The sequence below is a fragment of the Varanus komodoensis genome, unplaced genomic scaffold (genome assembly GCF_004798865.1).
Source record: "Varanus komodoensis strain SLA01 unplaced genomic scaffold, ASM479886v1 scaffold1, whole genome shotgun sequence".
In the NCBI taxonomy this organism is placed as follows: domain Eukaryota; kingdom Metazoa; phylum Chordata; class Lepidosauria; order Squamata; family Varanidae; genus Varanus; species Varanus komodoensis.
In genome coordinates, this window is record NW_025335268.1 from 113,268,923 (window position 1) to 113,286,061 (window position 17,139).

The 17,139-nt window shown below is 38.5% G+C and overlaps 1 protein-coding gene across 6 annotated transcripts in view; it reads right to left on the minus strand.

Moving 5' to 3' along the window:
- Nucleotides 1–17,139, minus strand: part of ERICH3 (glutamate rich 3) — a 100,732-nt gene that overhangs the window by 17,383 nt on the left and 66,210 nt on the right. For all 6 annotated transcript variants that reach the window (XM_044440858.1, XM_044440847.1, XM_044440864.1 and 3 more), the window contains one exon: nucleotides 1,883–2,305. In XM_044440858.1, the coding sequence (XP_044296793.1) occupies nucleotides 1,883–2,305 (423 nt within the window). The remainder of the gene's footprint in view (nucleotides 1–1,882; nucleotides 2,306–17,139) is intronic.

Genomic DNA, 17,139 nt, shown 5'->3' on the forward strand with positions numbered 1-17,139 from the left:
GGGTGGCTTATTTTATTCTACTGTATATATTTTAATTGTTATTGTTTTAATTTATTGTGTATTTTATTTGATGTTGTGAGCCGCCCCGAGGCTTCGGCAAGGGGCGGCATAGAAATGTTTTAATAAATAAATAAATAAATATCTTTATTTCCCTTTCCTGATAGATTTGTCATGATGTACTCCATAACTCAGGCTGCAAAACTGATTGATTGATTGACTGATTGATCCCATCTGAAAGTTCACTGCCTACAACTACAGCATTAGTGTCTGAAGATATTCTGCACTGAATGCTATGTTAATTCAAATCCAGAACTATCAAACAACTGTTTAATTATCATGTTTAAAAAACTGAGTTAAACAGAAATTATGATACACTTTGTGCTGAAATCTTTGGCAGGCCATTAACCCAAACCACATGATTGCTCCATGCTTCCATCCTTCATTAGAACACTTAATCCTATGTGGTGTACTTGCTAAACAGTTAATGACTTCATTCCTCAACCCTGTTTAAATATGCAACTCATCTAGCAGTCTAATTGGGAAGTTGCTCACATTGAGAACCCAACATATGGATGAAGAAAAAGATTTCCAACAACTAAACATGTATAAATAATTCAGCATAATCACCCAGATCTATATAACTTTTCTCAGTTTTCTTCTGTATTTTATACACAGCAAATTGCAAGGCAATGATAAGCAATCCAGCACCAATTGTTTGCAAACAGTTCCAATGTTTATAAAATTCAGAACATGCAACAACAAAATTAAACTAACCATTGGCATCTGTTAAAACTCAGGAAGAACATTGTATATTTCACTGCCAGAAGAATACATACAAAATTTGAAACTGGAAATATAAACATGACTTATGGCTTTCTTTTACATCTGCATCACCATGGATAGCACATTCATGAATATTAATTGATTCACTAACTGGATATTTCCAGCATGATCTAGATTTTTCTTCAAAATACATACCTTCATTTCTTTCTTTCCTATGAGGAAAGAATCCAGAAAATAATAAAAACCTTCACAAAAGTACATACCTTATGATTCATAAAACAAAATGGATCTTGTATATCATGGGCCCATGCCTTAGTGATGGAGCGCCACCATCTCTGGCATCTCCACGTAAGGAAATAGCATCTTCTGTCTGACACCCAGGAGAGCTATTGCCAGTCAAAAGAGATAATACTGGCATAGATGGACACATTTTCTGACCAAATAGACGGTAGCTTCCTATGTTGCTAGCCTCATTTAGCTAAGATTAAAGACAAGAGATTTGTCCATAGTCTTAAAATAAAAAACAGGGAAACAAAAGGTTATCTAGTATCTCACTATTCATTGTTCCAAATGATAAAACTACAAAAAAAAAATTGGTTCTGAGCCTATACAAGAATAGACAAATCAAATTGGTTTGATGCCATGATGCTTCAGAGTTTTCTTGTTTTTGCAAAAGTCTATCCAATTGAAATTTTAGAGATCACAACTATCAATTCTGGGCTTAGCCTAAGCTCCATTTCACCTGGTGTTCTCTATTTCTATCTAGGAATGAATATATATCAAACCATCTCAAAATGACCCCAAAACAATAGTGATGGAAACAAGAGAAAGGCTCACCAAAGCCTCACAAGTTGAATTGCATACTAAACCTTTGCAGAACTCAAAACAAGATGTCATGGATATTTCAGGATACAACACTGCCAGTTATTTGGTACAATTAAGAAGAAAAGTTATACCCTTCTAATATATTATAGAATTAAGAGGAGTCAAGCAATTGCGTTTGTCATGCCACATCAAAACACAGCTTGGGAAATGCAGCATTCACAAGTAAAAATAAAGCACAGTTGTATGCAATGGACCCATCACAGATCATACTCACCACCTTCCTCCACATCTTTGGAAAACTCCTTGCTTCTGGGTTCTAATTCTATGGTGCTGCTTTTGAAATTCACTAACTCATTCTCCTCCCCGTCTTCCCTTGTATTTCTGTCTACTGACCCTACAGACTTAGGTTTCTCATTAACAGGGCTCATATCTTTCAGGTTGGACTCCACTTCATTGTCAAAAAAGGCACTTGGTAGACATTTGGTTGTTGTGGTTTCCACTTTCCCCATTGTTTCTTCTTCCTCCACATCAGTTTCTTGATCTCCCTCTCTTTGGGATGTTGTAGTTTCATTTTCATATTCTGATTGTATATCAGTGTTGTGTTCATCCTCTTGCTTTTCGGTTTCACACTCAGAATCATTTTCACTGCTGTACAGTGTAGTGGTTCGGGATGAGAGGGAAGACGTATGCTTCCTGTCTACAAACATTAAACATAGATTCAGTGTATTGGTCCCTTACGTTTGGTTCCTGTAAACACTATTTGCAGATCATACAAAGAAACCTAGAACCAGTAATGAAAAGAAATTCCATCTGGAGTGAAGGTAAAGAGCTTGTCTGCTCAGTGGAAAAGCACTTTATTTACAATTTCAAAATCCCAAATTCTATCCCAGGCATCAAATATTAAAATGTGTATTGCTGATTGATAGCAATTGATAGCAAGATAATATTCTTTGCATGGATTACAAGTGACTGAAAGAGTGATGCACAATGCAAAAAGTGAAAAGAAGACAAAGTAGAATAACAAGCAGTACAGGATGTTTAAAAGCAGCCAAAAAAATCTAAAAGCCAAGTCTTTAAGATACCTGGGAGAAAAATCTTTACCTGCTGACAAAAAGGTAACAATATAGGTTCCAGTTTGGCCATCTTAGGGATAGCATCCCATAAACAGGGTACCCAAACAAGAAGGCCCTCTTCATAGCCACCCACCTTACTTTCTTCAGGAGCAGAAAGGAGTTTCTAGGAAGCAGAGAGTTTACTGTCTAGGGACCTGCTGTTAGGACAGACAGAATTAAGGCAGATAACTTTGGTCCAGTATAAAGCAATCTCTAATATTCCCCTTATTTTTATACCCCTTGAGAGCCATATTTGTTTTTCAGAGCTGCATGTTTCATTCCCATCTGATACAAGGGTGAAGGCAGCAAGAGTGGAGATATGGACACAATAAGTCTTTTTGACATGTTGTTGCTGTTATCTCTCATATGAGAGTTTTACTTATTGAATCCTGTGCTTGAGATTAATGTACTGTTTCAGTGAATTCCTGTTCACTCTGCCGTAGCTCACAGCTTCTTACTAGCTAAGACTCCAAAGCAGGAATATTTCAACCACACTATGTTGCATACTTAGATATAAAGGACTTTTCTACTTCACAAGAGTATCAGAATCATTGTGATACATCCATAGGACAAAGAAACTCCAGATTTAGTATACATATAGATGACAATAGAAGAAAACAATAACCAAATATATATACCAATTAGGAAAGTCTAAACACTAGAGCTCTTAATATATCTCTCTTAAAACTACAAACAAGACTTCTACTTCAGCACTCTTGCAGTGAGAAAGCAAAGAATGTGCCAAACAACATGGAGGGGTGGGGTTAAGATAGCTCCAAGTTGGCGAAGAGAGACATGTTCAAGCAATGATTCCAATGAAGGACTACTCAAAAAATCAATCGTGGGGGGGTGGAGCTGTTGTTCTTCATTTTATTCTTGACAAACAACTTTCACTCATATACAGATATCTAATGTTTCAACTAACCAAAAAAATCTACCAGAAATCTGTTATATACAAAACTAAAATCAACACTATAATGTATTTAATTCTTGCGACTTCCATTACATGAGTGGAGCCAACTGGAGCTGGGGGTCAGACTACACACATACTGGATACCCTTCTGCCCCCACTTTTTATGTTTTCTATGTTTCAATTAAATACAGGGGGGGTTTTTTGAACACCTTTCATGTTTTACCTGCCTATGATGTCAATTAACTAATTTCTGCTAATAGTTTAGAGTTTAATTATTATTTGCATCTGTGCCATTTCAAAAATTTTAAATGGCTTGTGAAGTTTTATAATGATAAACTTCAATAAAATATGTATAGAACATGTGTAAGAAGTGGAAGGCAGGCCAGGCTATAAAGAAGGAATATAAGCAAGTAGCAAGGAACTGCAGGGATAACAGTAGGAAGGCTAAAGTGATGAATAAACTGAGGTTAGCAAGGGGAGCTAAACACAACAAAAAAGTCTTCTTCAAAGGCAGATGAAAGAAAAGGGAATTCATATACTCACAGTGTATGGAACAATGATAGCAGTTGACAAAGAAAAGACAATTCCTACTATGGCTCAGTTTTCTCCCACACAAAAAACAAAAAGACTACAACCATCCTGAAAGTGTAGTACAAGCTGAAGGGGCAGGATGGCAGCCCAGTATTGACAGACAAGTGGTCAAGGATGGTCAATGGGGCTAAATGAGTTCAACTCTCATAAAAGAGCAGAAGAACTCTCAGAATCCCAGGTTAAAAGCGAGTTTAATGTCATTAAACAGAATGACATTCAATAGGGACAAATGCCAAGTCCTCCACAAGAAACCGAATGCACTGCTACAGATGGGAAACATTTGGCTCAACAGTACTGCAAAGAGAAGGACCTTGGGGTTGTTGTAGATCACAAGTTAAATATGACCCAACATTGCAATACAGTTGCAAAAAGGGCAAATGCTATTTGGGCTGCATTAATAGAAGCATCACCAACAGAACACATGAAATACTAGTTCCACTATACTCAGCACTAGTCAGACCTCACCTGGAGTACTGTGTCCAGGTCAGGGCACCTAGGTTTTAAAAAGATGCGGAAAAGCTAGAAAGGCTGCAGAGGAGGGCAACAAGGATGATTCGGGGACTGGAGCCGAAGCCCTGTCAGGAAAGATTGTGAGAACTGGGCATGTTTTGGATCAGGAAGAGAAGACCGAGGAGAGATATGATAGCACTTACAAGTACCTGAAAGGCTGTCGCAAAGAGGAAGGGCAAGATCTCTTCTCATTCCTTCTAGAGTGCAGGACATGGAATAACGGACTTAAATTAAAAGAAACCAGTTTTAGATCAGACACCAGGAAGAATTTCCTGCTTGTAGAGCAGTACAGCAAACTCTATGTTTGCATAAGCCAAAAATGAATTTTCATATATATATCCTTAACTTTGCCCTTAACTTTTTTCTTTCTGTACAATCTTATCTTCAAATTTATTATATTTTCTACATTTACCATTTTTCTTCAACCAATCTTTCGTCCTTTGATCTAACTTGAGTATATTATAACAAGTTAAATTTCCCTCTCCTAATGTTGTATTTGTATTTTCTTTACTCTTCATTTTCTCTGACCATTCTTTCACCTTAATAACATGTTTATTCTTGAAAATTTTCCTCAAAGTGCTCCTCAAATTCTCAGGAAATCCTTTTAATTATATAATTAGATGTAACTGCAAAATTGATGGGACGAATATATCTCTATATTTATTCGAAATTTGGACCACATTCTTGAAAAGGGGGTTTCTATCTTTTTAATAATCTTATTATCCTGTTAAAAATATTTAATAAGGATCTCTCAACATACTGGAATTCTAGTTTCAGGCTATAGTATAACATCCAGGATATGCTTCACCTGATTTGCTATATAATAAAGCTTGGCATTAGAAATACCTAAACCTCCTGTTTCCTGCAATGTATACCAACTTTTTAAAATAAATCCTTGCTTTTTTATCACCATTATAAGATTTATTAATCATATTTTGCCAGTCTTTCAAATCTTTCTCTATTATTTTAATTAGTAACATCATAAACAAGAAATTTATCTTAGGTAAAATCTTCATTTTACATCCTGCTATTCTACCGAATCAGAATAATAACCATAATCCACATATTAATATTAACCTATTAACCTATTCATATATCTCACATATTCATGGGTAGTTTATTACCATATTTATAAATTCTTTTCTTATTTATAACCTACTTATCTTCTAATATATAATAAATACTACTTGATAGTTACCCTCCCTGTCTCTTAATCCTACTATTTCTCACATAAAATAGATTATGAATTATGCAACATTCTCATCTACTGCCTCTTAACCACCAATGACTCTTCCTCTACTCAGTTAGTGATCTAAACCAGATAAAGACTGCCAACTACCCATTCCTGTTCCTCTCTTTCTTTTTCATTCTGGAGAAGCCCTAGAACTCCCTTAAAATCCTCTTCTTCCTGGTCACTATTCTGAATCAAAGAAACTCTACCTACTGCTCCCTCTTCTAACTCTGAAGTAAATTCTTGATCTTGTCTATTCTGGTCCAAGTTTTCAATTTCTTTCTTCCCTTGCTCTTCATCTAGAAGGTCCCATTCATGCACCAAATTTAAGCCTTGTTCCAGCAAATTTGTTCTGTGATATTTTCTGGTTTCCCCAATTATATTTGATGGAGTTCTTTTTCATTAAAATACTCTTGACTGCTAGCAATGAACATCTAAATGATATAGTTTGAAAACATACATATATCTTGTAACACTTGAATAGGTGCATCCTTCAACTTCAAGTGGCCCAAATTTTCTCTCCGCTTTCTCATCAACCTTTCTTTCTTATAGAAGTTGGAGAATCTTATCACTGCATCTCTCAGGGATAGTCTGGATCAAGGTTGGAAACCAACACAATTTAGCCTCTCTATATCTTCTTCCCATTTCTCTTCTGGCATTTTTTATTTCATTAAGACATGTAAGAACATCACTTCTAAACTGTCTTTCTTCCAGTGGTGATTGTTCTGCTATGTTTCAGTTGTAGACGCCTTCTACATTTTTGGTCCTCCAAATCAATCAACTTTTTCTACAGCTTTTTTTTTCCAGGTTGGCAAAATATGTGAGGTGCATTAGTTCTAGCCAACATATCTATCTCCTGGAGTTTCTTCTCTATTGTCTAAACTTGGTTCTCCATTTTTGTAAAAGCTTTCTGATTTTCAATTTCTATCTGGTTAACAATAGGCTTTGCCTGTTCAGTAAAGGTTTTTTCAACTGTTTAAATTCCTGAGAGAGCCTTTCATTATCACCTTTCAATTCTTTAAAACTTGAATTCAAAACCCTTTTAAAAGCTGTCATCATCTTGTCCTCAGCTATTTTACTGCTCCCTGAAGCATCCTCCAATTTCTCTTCACTCTCTGTACATGTTAACCTAGTAGCTCTAGTCAGACTCAGATCTGATGATCTTTTTTGTTTTCATGTGTCAGAAAGAATGAGCATTTTAGATAGATAGGTAGATCTTTATTACGGTCAAAGACCAGCTTAATTTGAAGAAATAAATAGATTTTTTTAAAAGAGGAAAATACATTAAAGGTTATCTGTCATAAAATCCCAGTTGGATTATTGTGTTGGATACTCCAACACAATATACTGCTACTATAGTTCATATCAGTCATCTTGAGTAAGTGGCATTCCCAGACTTTGTCTTTCATCGAGCTAGGTAGAACCACACTCCCTCAGGATCCTTCTTCAGACACCCATCAGGGCTGCGAAGAATTTAGCGACACTGCATGTTAACATTGGATTGGTGTCAGACAGCAGTATATAAATATATTGTTGTTCCATATGGCGCAGGAAGTGATTCATCAGTGGGGAAATGAGTGCAGCGTGAATATCCCTATAAAATGTGCAGCACAGCAGGATGTGCTCTGTGGTTTCTATCATACCACAGGAGCAAAGGTGCTCTGACCAGGGGATCTTTTTATACCGTCCCTCTAAAACTGCTGAGGGGAGTCCGTTCAGATGGACAAGGTAAAAGCCCTTCTGTGTTTGTACAGTTCCAATTGTTCAAGATTGGGTACAGCTATTGCAATGTGTCTATAGTCCTCCCTAAGACAGAATTCTGGGTTGCTATTGAGATCACTTTGTCTCTAAAAATCTGCTATGTGCTGCTTGATAGTTTCCATTGCCTGCTTGAACCCCATCTTTAGTAGAGTTCACAGGGGAAGGCCCAAGAGAGCTATTTTCTGCTCGATTGATTTAGTCCAATTGGGTTTAAAATCATCTTGCAAAATTAGTGCAGCAAGGCCAACTAGAAAGTATAACAATCTGAGCCAGTGCACAAGGGGGATAGCCCCCCAGATCCTAGCTTCAATTTTAATACGAACAGTCTCTAATATTATCTTTAGATTGGAGACATCCCTACGAACACATAGTATTGCCCTCAGAAATTTTGATTGAACTTGGGTAGTACTTGAGTATTGTGAAAAGGCCCCAATTGAGCTAGTACTTTTGCTTGGTAAAATTGGAGGGCTAAGGGTATATAGAATCATAGAATCATAGAATAGTAGAGTTGGAAGGGGCCATGAAGGCCATTGAGTCCAAACCTCTGCTGTTGCAGGACACCATGTTACACCGTCCCACTCAGATGGCTGTCCAGGTTCTTCTTAAACGTCCCTAGTGTGGGAGAGCCCACCACCTCTCTGGGAAGCTGGTTCCACTGTTGTATTGCTCTGACAGTGAGAAAGCTTTTCCTGATGTCCAGCCTGAATCTCGGTTGTCACAACTTCAATTGATTATTCTGTGTCCTACACTCTGATATCAACAATAAGAGATCCTGACCTTCCTCTTTGTGACAGCCTTTGAGCTACTTATAGAGGGATAACATGTTCCTCACTTAGTCTTCTCTTTTCAAGGCTGAACATGCCCTGTTCTCTCAGTCTCTCCTCACAGTGCAGTGTTTCCAGACCCTGGATCATTTCTGTTGTCCTCCTCTGGAACCTTTATACATTTTTTGCATCTTTCCTGAATCTTGGTACCCAGAACTGGACACAGTATTCCAGATGAGCTCTCACTAGTGAGGAGTATAAGGGAACTACTACTTCATGTGATCTGGAAGTAATACTTATGTTAATGCATCCCAAAATAGCATTTGCCCTTTTGGTGGCTGCATCACATTGTTGGCTCATGTTTAGCCTATTGTCCACAATTACTCAGAGATCTTTTTTTCTTTTTCAGTTTTGTTGAGCCACATATTCCCCATCTTGTGTTGATGTATTTAGTTTTTTTCCCTAGGTGGGGGACTTGGCACTTGTCCTTATTGAATCGCATTCTGTTGCTTTCAGCCCAGTTTTCATGTTTATCGAGATTTCTTTATTTATTTAGAACTTCTGCTGTCTTCTACACTTTTTTTCTTTATGGAATTGTTCATAGTTGTGCTTGGAGAATCTTCTTTTTCAAGATTTCCCACCCTTCTTGGACACCTTTCCCCTTAAGGATGTGTTGCCTTGGCACTTCGCTTATCATGTTTCTGAGTTTGTTAAATATGGCTTCCTTGAAGTCCAGGATACTTGTTTGACTCCAGTTTCCCTTTGACTCCTTTATAATGAGAATTCACGTATCACATGGTCACTTTCCCCCAGAGTTCTCATGGTTGTTTTGTCCACCAGGCCATCCCTGTTAGTTAGTATTAAGTTGAGGATAGCTGGTCCTCTCGTACCTTCCTCTACTTTCTGCTGGAGAAAGGTGTTGGAAACACATGTCAGGAATCTCTTGGTGGGGCCATGCTTGGCAGAATTTGTCTCCCAGCATATATCAGGGAAACTGGAGTCCCCCATGATGACTTATCCTTCCTCTTGGAAATGGTGGCAAGCTGCTTTTTGGAGTTTACATCTTACGTTAAGAGGAGTTTACATCCTCTTTTTAACTGGGTGGATGGTAATATATGCCAATAACTATGTTTTTCTTATTTTTTGCTCCCTTTAAATTTAGCCAGATGCTTTCAGTGGTGGATAAAGAGGTCACATTTAGATCTCATGAACATTTAGATCTTCAGTATTATAGCTGAAGAGTTTCTCTGGGCATTTAACGCCACAAATTCACCATGAGCCCTCCTGGAGCCATTTGCCTGTAGGACTACACCTAAATATTTAAATTGGAAAACCTGCTCGATTGTGTGCTGATTTATCTTCCAAGATCGAGTTTTTGGTCTTTTTGCAAAGGTCAAGATTTTTGTTTTTTGATAGTTAATTGTCTGATCTTCTTCCTTGCAGTATTCAGTCAGCTTCTGCAATGCTCTTGTGAGCCCGATTAGAGTCCTTGAAATAATAGCATCTGCATATAGTAGTGTAGTTATAAGCCTCCCTGCAATTTGCTGGGGGGGGGGTGATGATCAATATGGTTTAGCTGGTCGACCAGTGAGTTGATATAAAAATTGAACTAGAGTGGAGCAAGAATGCAGCCTTGCTTGACCCCTTTTTGTGTTGGAACAGCATTTGCAAGGTGACCATGTGCGCTGCATCTGACCTTGAGGGAGGTGCCTCTATATAGGGTCTGAATAAGTAAGAGCAGGTGCCTATCAATGTTGGAGGCCTCTAATTGTTTCCATAGTTTGACCCTTGATATGGAATCAAAAGCTGCCTTGAAGTGTATAAAGGCTGCATAAAGCGAGGTGACTTTATTTGAGCTGTATTTCTCAACAAGGTGCTGTAGCACCAAGCATTCATCTATAGTAAAGTGCCCCTCCCTGAAGCCAACCTGCTCCTCCGCCAATATCATGTTCTGTTCCAGCCAGTCTTTAAGTTGCATACATTGGTGCCTAGCATATAATTTAGCAATAATGTTTAATAGACTGATAGGTCTGTAATTTGCAGGGTTGCCTCTCTTTCCCTGAAGCATTTTGTTGTAGTTGTAGTTGCCTTCATGACATCAATAAATTGAAGTCAATAAATTGAGATTCAAAATCCAAATTATGCCAGTTATACTTTAAGCTTTATTCCTTCAAATTAAAAATGGTTATATATTATTCATCCATCAATGGGAGCTCTTTAAGCATATTAGATCAATGACTTCTTTATTTATTACTTTTTTCCTTTCTCTAGTCTCAACAATCAACAATCTACATCACCCAAAGAAATTTGCTTCCTTCTTTCTTCTTATCACAATAAACTCTGCTGTTCACAACTTTTTAAATATTCATACAAGTCCATATACGAGTATCTATATATTGTACTTATTTTAGCATCAAGCTCACTAAACATTTTAAACAATTAGGAATGGAGCTTATATGTTCTTTCACAAGCCACAATCCAGTCACACAATCATTGTTTTCCATGCCCATCTCAACTCGGTCTGTGCCCAATACAATTAAACTTAACTACAAAAACTGATTATCCTCTGTGAGTCAAAGTCTCATTAATTAGCCTTAAGTTTCATAATTTTTTCTCACAGCTGCTTTCCAACACAGTCACAGTCACTTCTCACACTGAAGCCCTATCTGTTGAGTTTAAAAATTGAATTTGTTTACAATCTAAGAATCAGTACTTCCTTATTAAAAGGAAGCAGGTTCCTTCCCACTTAAAAAAGGAAGTCTTGCCATGTATGCACCCCCCTGCTGCAACCGCCTTGCTAGCCCATGCCCACCGCTGCCCTTTTTCAATTGGCCCCTTGTTGAAAAAGTTTGAGGACTCTAAGTTTGCCCTAATCTATCAGTCAGTGCATTGGTCTATCCCAAAACTCCTCAATTTCTCAAGCAGGGTATCATGAGGCATCTTGTCAAAGTTCTTGCTGAAATCCAGGTTAACTGCATCCACGGAGTGTCCCCATCCCCCCTCCCCCCCATCTAGCTACCTCGAAACCTTGTCATAGAATTTCACAAGGTTCATCCGGCAGGATCTGTTTTTGCAGAAGCTTTGTTGTATGATCGCCAACCTCCCTTCCCTATCTATGTGTCCAGTTCTGACAGGCCCATTTTGATCTTGAAGACATTGCTCTAAGAAAAGAAGGACTATTCCAAGCTGTGTGAAGCTCATCACATCCACAAGTAAGCAAGTATGTAAATAAGTAGTCAGTATATCTAGAAAAAACACCTGGGTGCAGGGTTCATGTATTTCCTGCATGATACAAGCCATGGAAGTGGCAGAAGAGGGATCTCAAGTCATTCCTGTGTCTTCTGCCATTGCTTTTGAGGAGTATACAAGGCCACCTTGAAGTGCCTGAAATTTGTGTCTCTGAGTGTATAAAAGGTTGCAAGAATGTTGAGTTCCCCAGCTCATAAAACAATATTATCAGGGGGTTTTGTTATTTGTTTTTGAAAACATAAACAAACTAGTTCAGCTGTTTGCCTCAGCAAAGCAGTCTACACCACTCCTCTGCTAATGAGTCATTCTGATTTATTCACAGATTTATAGCCTGTGAATAAATTGAAAATCTTAAGTTTGGTCTCTTTGACCAATTCTTGATTTATGCCTCAACTCAAATATTGTGTGGGGAAAATAAGGCTGATGGTTTCTCATCTGTCTGAAGCAGCTAATTAAAATCTTCTGCATTTGCAGAAATTCTACCTTCAGTTAAAACTGCACAATCTGTTGAGAACCAAAGCTGTCAGGAAAGGGCACATGAATCATCCTGTTTATAAAAGACAGACTCTTATCATAATCTGAATTCTATCTTACAGTAAAAACAGAATTAAAAATGTCCAGTCCCTCAAAACTTTATGTGTAAGCCCTTGACTTAAGCCTGAAAACACTCAAGTTATTTCACACATGTTTTTCCTCCAGGTTGTAAATACTTCACTGGTGAAGTCACAATATTTGGGAAGCATTTAACATTTCTAATTTTGTGTCTTTCAGGGATGTCAGAGAGAACTGTAGGAAATTCACAGTAGCTTTCTACTATTTTGATTCGTGGATTCTACACAGCACTGACTTTTTTCAGGTTCCACAGATTCCCTGAACTTGCCCACTGATTTTTTTACTACAGGGGAAAATCTATGCTAGCTTGCTAATGTGATGATATGCATTAGCTAAAATTGCCAAAAGCGATTAGTCTCTGGTAGTTTATAGCATCAGATATGGGTTAACAGCACAGGACTCAGAGATGCAATACATGATCAGTGACTTCACATGATATGCCAGTTGCTGGACTGTACCCTTTCAGATTTCATAATGTGGCTAGAATGTTAAATGCACACAGAAAGCTAATGTGTGAGAATTAAGATAAGAGCCAAACCACATGCAGTGTTAACTACATAATTAAAAGGTGACTGGGTTTAACGTTGGAAGCATGACATATAGGAAAAGGATATTTCTCTCTTTTTCTCTATGCCACAGTTCCAATGAAAATCACATTCTCCAAGGCTATTTGCCTCTAGAAAGGAAACTTTCACTGAAGTTTAAGAGTTTTTTCTCCTACAGACCCAGTTCCATTCAGGCTATGGATCTGTGCAACCAATGACAGGTCTTCCAGGAGTGAGAGAAGGGAAGGCAAATGTCCTGCCCTTAATTGGAATTCTGGACCTAGTTTTAGGTAGCCATCTGAGCTGCAGGAATAGGCACATATAAGTTTTTCTATGTGAGGCGTTGTACACTCATGATTCCTTGTTTGTGGATAGTTGGCTGGTGCTTTACACAGTGTTGCCATCTTCCAAGCTTTCTCCTGTACTTGTAACCATTTCTGACGATTGAAAAATATGTCGCATAATTTAAAAGTGGTGCCATGAAAAGCTCATGGATTTTCACAAATCTGTTATAGTGCAGTACCATCCTATGGTTGTGTAATTGAACGTGCAGAAAGAAAAGCAGAGGATGAAAAACCCCTGGAAAAAGATTGTATAAAGGAGCTGATCTTAATCCTACAAAGACCATAATGTACCTGCCTGCCATGTAGCTGTTAAAGAAGAGGAGTCAGTCCAAAAGGTGGCAATTCTAGTTAAGCAATAATGTAGTTGGAAATCCAGACTTATGAGAAGTAAACACTCGATGTTCTGGACCCAGGAGGATGAGATTGCCAGTTTTAGTTTTCCTACATTCTGGTTTTTTTTTTTAATTCTAATTTGTTTTGTCATAGAAATGGAAATATTTCAAAGAGAATTCTTTAAAGGTAAGAATTTGAAGTATAGGCTTATCTCCTAGTTCCTAGCTGGAACTTCTAGTTCTTCTCCTACTACTGATCTGTAAATTCAACTCATCCATTCCTAATATGTGTATCTAGTTACCCAAGCTCTACAGAACACCAGTGCTGAGAACTAGATGCTTATAGTTTCCATTTTACAGATGAACTGAGAAGCAATTACACACACACACACACCTGTCATGAGTGCCATTTTGGGGTAGAAAGGCAAGATATAAATCAAGTAGAGAAACACAAAGTCTCCTTTGTGTCCATAGGAGAGCATTAGGTTTTCCATATCAAGTGTCACTGTACAACAGAGTGTTTTGAATGACAAGCAGTCCCTTCTGAGATTACTCATCAATGGCTTCATCATAGCTATTGAACTATTTCTGGATGAAGAACAAGGGATGCTATAGCTTGTGCCCATGCTAATGAAAATGTAGCCACAGAGGTGATAGTGAGTAGTAACCCAAAATGGTTGTTCATCCAACTTCGGCAGCCTTGAGCTGCAAGCACATTCATTACTTGACCAGTCTTGCATGCAGTTAATAAATCACTTCAATAAAAGCTGCTAACTTGACCACTCCACTTAAGCAATATCTCACTGGGGTATCTGCACTGACTGGATCAATTACTGTCCCACAAAATGAGTCTGGATTTTGAACTAAATGCTACTTATCTAAAATCTGTTCATCTGTAAAACTCAAGTCTACATTATTTAACTCCCTGCCGGGAGCTAGAACAGTGGCAGATCTACATGGCTTCCAGTTAAATCTATAATTAAAACAAAAGAATTTCAAAAATTGCTCAATGAACAACTTGCTGAATTCATGCTAAATACTAGCTGCAGCATAACAAGCATTAACAACGAAGCACATTTATCTGTGTGAGGAAACAACAGATAAAAAAATGTCTGGCTTTATTGATTACTTATCCAAGAGTGCAGCTTGCTGTGTGTCTTAATATAATTAATGGAGTGCATGGAGCAGTTTAATATTCTGTGCACCATTCTCAGAGTGTTGTGCTAATTGAATGGTATAGCAATGCTTTAAAATTGCTTGTGGTACAGACATTGTAGTGGTGATGAGAGATAAGAGACAAAGTCTTCCTTCTTGCATACCTCCTAAGATTGCTACAGTGACAGCCCAGTCTGTTCCTGTGTTCCTACCCATATTAAATGACATTTGTGTTCAGAACCATCAGAGTTTCCCCTCAGCTCTTTTATTCTTTGCTTAGTGTTCACCTTCATAATGAGAATTAAAAACAAATACTGGAGCTCATTCATATGCTCTCCAAACAACAGGTAACACAACAGGAAATCATCATTCCTGAGATAGTCAACAATCTTCGTCAAGCGACAGTAAAGGAATAGCTTCACCCCACTGTAGCATTGAAGAAATCATAGAGATTTGCTATTTCATGCACACTGAACAGCAGTGATGGCTGCATACAGAATTAACTAACTTGGGTATTCATGAAGTCAATATGTGCCATTGAATTGATGATTGCAGTGGGATGAGCAGAAGCATGTGAAATGCCAGTGCAAATGAAACACAATGAAACCTGTAATACTAATTTACATGGACCCAGAATGTGATTATAACATTACTGCAGTGTTATGATAAGTTGAACAGACCGTGCAAGTCCATCAGAACAATCCATTCCATTTCCGAAGAACGGGCCTGTTACTTGTCAGACCTTTTCCCATAATGATAGCACTTGTTTGCTAGAGTAGCAATAGTCAAAGAAAAAACCCTTCCACCAGTTCTCATCTCTCCTTTCTAGTATTCTGTCCATTGGCAAGTGTGAATCTAGCACCAGCTGCCTCCCTGATGCTAATGATACCAGGCAGCTCTTGCTAGTGCTTGCTAGATCAGGTTTGCTTCTTCTGTTAATCAAAGCCTCTCTGAGAAAGTAGACTAAAGACAGGATGGATTTACTATGTTACATTATCTAAAGCCTACTACTAGAGGTAGTGTGCATGTAAATTAGGTCCTTGTTAACTCAGTTTATATCAGGGAGGTCCAACTTTTCATACCTGAAGGGCCTCATAAGAACTTCAACTTGGAACGCAGGGGCCATGCAATGAATTACAGTTCCATATAGTTAATTAAAATGCTCTGTGGGCCTGTGATCTTCCCAGCATCCCTCCTGCTCCTGCTGATAAGCACTAAGGCGCTCAGCTCTCGGGTGCCTTTGCTCGTCAGTTGGATTAGTGCACCCACTGCACCCTGCCCACTCCTGCTGAGCACTTGGGAGCCTTTGGGGTGGGGCATGGTGGAGAAAGCCCATTGTGCTTGGAAGCCCCATGCCACTCAGGAGGGGCGGAGCATGCTGGCAGGAGCATTTCCTGAGGATCAGGAAGAGAGTAGTTCAGGCTGGTGGCCTTACAAGAGCTCACCACATTCATGCTCTTGCCATTCCTGGGATCTGGACTGGAGGGGAACAGGGGGGCTCCAAGTGGTGAGAGGGCTGCAGAACAAGGCCTCAGGTGCCATATGCATATTGTACTGCCCTGGTATAGATCACTAATAAGTACACACACACACCTATCTAGCTCTCTTGTGCCAGACATATTTCGTTCCCTGATTTCCTTTCCCTCAGGTTTAATACAATTGTTCACACTTAGATAGTTTGCTGTTTGCCTTATGCTATGGGTAGGTAACTTGCAGTCTATGGCTAACTCTGCTCATGGAGGTTCTCTAAACAGCCCATGTAAAGTGGTGCACCCTCCGTGTATCCTGTCCATGTCCCTCCCTTGGACTATCCTTCCAATCTGTCCTATCAGAGCATGGGGGGGGGGGGGACTCCTTTTCCAGGCATCAGTAATGATTTTCCAAGACTCAAATCATATTAGTTATGCTCAGATCAAGTATGACCAAAACCAATCAAAATTCCTTTTAAGGAATGCAACTGCAGACCACACAACAACCTGTGGCCATGAAAGTTTGAGAAGCGAACCGTATTTTTTAAAAAAGAAAGGAAGCAAACAAGCAATTATTTTTGTAAATGATTAGCAAAGCTACAAGCTGATTGCTCTTCAGAATTACGGACTGCTTAAAAATCAAGTGGTTCTTGATCAGAGCAAAGATACTTTTTCAGCCATGCAAACCAATGGCAAACTTGGTTCAACACCCTGAGTTTGCTGCCTATCATTGTGCTTCCTATAAAAACACTAGATCCTTCTTGCAGCTGCATCCATTTCCCAGTCAGCTGCTTTAGTTTTGTCTATATTTCACACAGAAAATACAACATTAAAAACAATAGTAATATTTGGTTGGGGGTGAGGAGCTTTCCTGTAAATCCTGTCAAAATGGAAAAAAATCCCAGTGGGAATATTTCAGGGGGTGTGGTAAACAGAGAAAGCT